This window comes from Lygodium microphyllum, chromosome 18 (genome assembly GCF_053477565.2).
Source record: "Lygodium microphyllum isolate KBCC chromosome 18, Lygodium_microphyllum_v1.1.10, whole genome shotgun sequence".
NCBI lineage: Eukaryota > Viridiplantae > Streptophyta > Polypodiopsida > Schizaeales > Lygodiaceae > Lygodium > Lygodium microphyllum.
The window spans coordinates 80,572,937-80,578,634 of NC_141152.1; the positions used below are offsets into that span (position 1 = coordinate 80,572,937).

Consider the following 5,698-nt stretch of genomic DNA (forward strand, 5'->3'; position numbering starts at 1 on the left):
ACCTAAACAACTCGATCACATTTGCATCGCTCCATCCATACTTTGCATGTACACTTAGGAGCACAAGTAGCGTCTTTAAGTGAGGTAAGTGGCACCCATCATACAATGGTAGGGATGCCTCCTCTCTTGGTGGGGATTAGATGACTCGTCATCCACATGGGTAGTAATGTATCGATCATTGCCTCCATCTTAGGCTCCAAGATTGGAGGAAGGTCCAAAAGGTCCACCATCTCTTCTAGCATTGACAAGGGCATAGGTAGCGACGTGTCCTCTAATGGGTTTATAGACTTAGGTACTCCATCCATCGCGCATGCCCACCATGAACTCTTCTTACGAGCTACATTAGGTACATTCCTTGGGACGAAACACCACCTCTCTGTAAACATTTTCAAGGTACATCTAATATTGCTATATGTGATACTCAATTACAGTGTGAATGTAAAGCATGATTGGTATGTTTTTTTCTTACTGCTAGCTCAAAGTCCGAGATTGCCTAATCAATGATCTCTGGTTAAAACTCACCAAAATTTTACATGTTATCTATAGACAAGTGACGCTTTTGTCGATTTGCCAGCCTACAATGAGTGCAAGGACATGAGACGTGTTGTCTCTCCACAAAGAAAAGTAAATAGAGAAAATTAAAAACTTTAAAAACAAAGAAATGAGAAGTAAGGTCTCATTTCCTCTCTTTATGTTGCTCTTTCCCTCTATCTCTTTTTTTCCCTCTCTTCCTTTCTCTCTCCTCTCTCTCTATTCCCTCCCTCCATCTCTCTATTTCTCTCACTTCCTTTTCTCTCCCCCTCTTTATTTTTATCTCTTCTCCCTCTTTACTCCCTCCCTCCATCTCTCACTTATTTTTCTCTCCCCCTCTCTATTTTTATCTCTTCTCCCTCTCTATTTCTCTTCCACCCTTCTTTCTCTCTCTTTCCCTTTCTTTGTTTGCCTCTCTCTCTCTCTCTCTCTCTCTCTCTCTGTTTCTCTCCCTCCCTCAATCTCTCTATTTTTCTCTCTCCTTACATTCCCCCTCTCACTCAATGCATCTCTCTACAGACAAAATTCAAAAGAGAAAATAAGAAACTTAAAAAACAAAGAAATGGAAAACAATGTCTCCCTCCCTTTCTTTATCTCTCTCTTGCCCCTCTCCCTCTACTTTTCTCTCTTTTCCCTCTCTCATTCTCTTATTGTTTCCTTATTTCTCTTTCCCTCTCTCTTACTCTCTATTTTTATTTTTCCCTCCATCCCTTTTTTTCCTCTTTCCATCTCTCTTTCTTCTTTTCACTCTCATTCCTCTCTTTATCTTGCCCTTCTTTTCTACCTCCTCCCTTCCTCTTCCTTTCTTTTCTCTCCCTATTTATTTCTCCGTTCCCTCTCTTTTCCTTCATTTTCTCTCCCCCTCTCTATTTTTCTCTCTCCTCCCTCTCTATTTCTCTCCCCACCCCTCTTTCTCTCCCTCTTTTCCTTTCTTTGCTTCCTCTCTCTTTGTTTCTCCCTGCCCCCTCTCTCCCTCTCCATCTCTCATTTCTCTCTTCCCCTCACTCTTTGTTTCTTTTATTCCCTTTCTCTCCCTCTTTCTCTCTTCCTCTCCTTTCCCTCTCCCTCCCTCCCTCTCTTTCAATTCATCTCTCTACAAACAAAAACAAAGAAAGAAAAGAAAAAAATACAAAAACAAAGCAAGAAGAGGCAAGTATCTACCTCAAAGGCTTGAAGATGAAACCCTTTGTGTCTCCCTTTCGTAGCTTTCCTCCCTTCTTCTTTCCACCATTTTCCTTCTCCTTCATGTACGGTGATAGTGGTGATAAGCTCTTTCTCTCTCAAAGCTTTGAACTCTCTCACTCTCTCTTTTGTTCTCTCTCACAAATCTTTTTGACAAATGCCGCACTTGGGTTTTCAGCACTTTTTTTAATAGCAATGTCGCTATTTGCGTTGCTGCATCGTTATTTGCATAAGTGCGTCGCTAATAGCATCACAAATGCATATTAGTGACATTAATAGCAACTCCACCATTTTGTGTCGAAACCAGCCATCGCTATCACCCCATTCCCTTATAGTGCCACAAGCCTTATTCTTCTCATTGCTTTGGTATCCACATTAAGGGTGTTCCTATACGATGTTAATCTTAGTTCATGTCGGGCATTTGTGAAGATATTCTTAAGCCTTTGTCTCTCTGCAATAGAATTTTTAGTATTTTCTATTCATATGTAAAAAAATGAATGCTTAATTTGCACTCAAGTGCTTGTTCATATGTCAGGATTTTATTATTGTGGGTTCTTCACACGTAGTGGGATCTATCCTACCATGTTTAGACCTTCCAACACTGAGGACATTGATATGGAGAATATGGAATCACCTCTTTTGAAAAATTCATTGCAACAACAGACTGATCTTCTTCAACATCATTTGAATGTAGTCAGTATAGAGCATCACGATCATGAATGTCAACAACACTTTGTTGCTCAAGATGAAGATGATCACATTGCTCACATTTTGAAAGGTGTATTTGAAGCTCAAAAAATCAAGAAGGATAAAAAATAAGCCATAAATATTTTCAATTTTTAAGTTTGATGGAAAAAATGATGAAAATTTTGCTTTATCTTGGTTGGGCTTAGCTTTAAAAAATACGTGTCCATATTCACAGTGCAAAGGGTGTGGTTTGTTATGCACAAAGCATGTTGTTTCTTTTCTTTTGAGCAAAGGGAAGCAACCACACTCATATGGTTGCTTCCCTTTGCTCACAAAAATATGAAGCAAGCAAGGCATAGCCTCGTGAGCTTCACAATGATGCAAAAAACACGAAGCGTATTAGGCCACTAGTAACACTTGAATGACTAGGATTTAAGGTCCTAGAGAACTAAGTTATTATTTAACACCTGAAGTTTGAATGACTAGGACTTAAGGTCTTGTTGGTGACAAGCAAAGAGTATTTTTTTGACTCTCGGAGATGTAAACAATCAAGATCCTTGGCACTTGCGCCTCAGGGAAGCTTGATTCGAAGCAAAGAGTATTTTTTTGACTCTCGGAGATGTAAACAATCAAGATCCTTGGCACTTGCGCCTCAGGGAAGCTTGATTCGAACCTCCATGCCATGCAACAAGCATTGGATTTTGGGATCCAACATTTGCCGACCAAGTTGGTTATGAATGCTATTTCATGAAAATATAACTACAGCAACCAAATCTAAAGCCTCCTTTTTGCAAATTAAACATCTAATTGTTTGGAATCTTTAGGAAGGTCTTTTATCGATTTTAAAAAACCAGTGAAGAATAATGATATTCGATGGGTATAAGGAAAAACAAGCGCCACAGTATTAGGGTTTACACTTGCAACAAAGTTTTTTCTGATAATGCAGCAGCGGTAGCAGGCGGAGTGGGAGGTTGAGGGGGCGCTGGAAGGGCAAAATGGTGGAGAGGGGCAAGAGCCGCAGGGACGAGGTCGTCACGCGCGAGTACACCATCAATTTGCACAAGCGCCTACATGGCTGGTCCCTCTCTCTCTCTCTCTCTCTCTCTCTCTCTCTCTCTCTCTCTCTCTCTGTCCGTGTCTCTATCTGTGGGCAATTGCTTGCATTGCAGAAAATATAGGTATTGATTCATGATTGTGCTGGTTTTTGCTGCCTGACTCATTGCAGGAAATTTGCAATAAATTGCTAAACATGTAATTTTCTGGCGGCTTCTATTGAATTGAATTATTGCAGGAAATTGCCATAAATAGCTAAATATGTATTTTGTGCCGGTCTCTGTGGAATCGAATCATTGCAGGGAATTTGCCATAACTTGCTATGTATGCATATTTTTCTGGGGGTCTTTATTGAATTGGATTCATTAGGTAGAGTATTTGAATCATTTACTATGATTAGGTAGCTTGGACTCTCAAAATAATTTTACCTTTTCTATTGGGAAGAATATTTGAAGCATTTACCATGCTGATCTAGAAGCATTTACCATGATTATTTAGCTTAGACTCTGAGATGATTATATTTTTTCTATAAGGAAGACCATTTGAAGCATTTATCATGCTGATCTAGCTTAGATATGGTTTGATTCTCTTAGAATCTACTCTCTGGGTTTTCAGTTCCATTGACTGGTTGAAGCAGCTGGCTGCTTCTAGGCTTGATCTATGTGACAAGTAGATTTTGTCATGGCCATTATTGAATTGCTAGAATAGATCCTTTTCTGTCCACAACCTTGCTGTTAGGTTTTTCTTCATGACATCATAAAGGTGTCAAAAAGAGGGATTTCTGATAGAAAAAGAATCCCTCTTTAAGACTGTGTAGGCTGCTGCATATCGATCAACTTACTAATCCTAATAAATCTGCTGCTCATGTACTCAAGGGAGAGGGATTTTTCAGTACTGTTCTATTTTCTTTCGTTGATCTTACTGGCACATCTTAGTTATGCCTTTTTACTAAAACGTCTGATTGGGATTTCAGCACGTTCAAGGAAAAGGCTCCCAAGGCAGTGAAAGAAATCAAAAAGTTTGCTCAGAAAGAGATGGGCACCTCAGATGTACGCATTGATGTCAAGCTCAACAAGCACCTGTGGAGCAGGGGTATCAGGAATGTTCCTAAATGCGTACGAGTACGCATCGCAAGGAAGCGCAATGTTGAGGAGGATGCCAAGGAGGACTTGTACTCTTATGTTACAGTGTCAGATCTGCCTGCAACTGGATTTAGAAATCTAGGGACCAAAGTTGTGGAAGAGGAATAGTTGATTTTGTATGTGCTACATTTTTCTGTATTGGTACATCTTTCTAGGTGCCTGCAACTGCATACAGGAAATTTTGTAATTCGGGACAATATTACATGAGATGTTTCTATTATAGTGGCGCCAGCATATTTTCATTGGGTATTTTGGTTCTGTATGGAAGTGCACTTCAAGTTGTGCCAGCAATTGTTAGTGGATCTTCTGCCTCTATATGTTCGGCAGTGGAAAGTGGACTCATACTCTTATGCCACTTGTATCAGATTTTCTCAAACTGGCCTCTCAAAACCTGGATTGTTAAGCAGTAGACAGATGGTCTGTGGCACGTAACTGAAAATCTAGTCTGGGCAAATGTTTTGGCTCAGAAAAACATCATTGCATTAAACAGGTAGTTTTTGTGTTTGAGACATGCAAAGATTTGAGAAGGGCAACGGATAAAAAGATGGTTTTTTGTGGAAAAGACGTTTTCTGAGTGCTCTTGCATAAGTGAAGTCTCCATTTTTTTGCACCTAAGCTTCAGTTACTGAAGAATAAAGTTCGATTTCTTTCTTATGTGTTACATTCCAAGGATACTAGTTTTCAAGAATGATGGTACTAGGTAGGTACTTTTGTGTGGTATGGCTGTAAAGATGTAAAGTGTTTTAGACGCCTTAGGTAGTTACATTTCACAAAACTATTGGGAGGAATGAGTCTAATGGGCTGCTTGAAGAAAAAAATATATGGTGTCCTAATGTACTCTTTCATAAAGTTTCATCATACCACAATTATGGTGACAGCTGACCAAGTAGCAAAAGGCAAGGTGACATTCCTACCTACTTGGGTGATATTTGTATTTTTGATACCAAACTCAGGATGTTGCGCACTAGGTGCGTATAAGTTGATATCAAAGGCAACCTTATTTTTAAACGCCATGATCTGATGTGAACATGCCCTTGGAGTTTTGAAGGGAAATTTTGCATTGCAAGCCATCCTTTTTTTTTTTGTGGACTTATCATTCAATT

The 5,698-nt window shown here is 39.5% G+C and overlaps 1 protein-coding gene across 1 annotated transcript; it reads left to right on the plus strand.

The window, feature by feature from the left end:
• The first annotated feature begins 3,291 nt into the window (after positions 1-3,291).
• Positions 3,292-4,815, plus strand: LOC148021072 (large ribosomal subunit protein eL31-like). The gene is made up of 2 exons (XM_087698923.1): positions 3,292-3,478; positions 4,427-4,815. The coding sequence occupies exons 1-2, from the start codon at positions 3,396-3,398 to the stop codon at positions 4,701-4,703; spliced, it is 360 nt and encodes a 119-aa protein (XP_087555049.1). The 5' UTR covers positions 3,292-3,395; the 3' UTR covers positions 4,704-4,815.
• The last annotated feature ends 883 nt before the right edge of the window (positions 4,816-5,698 follow it).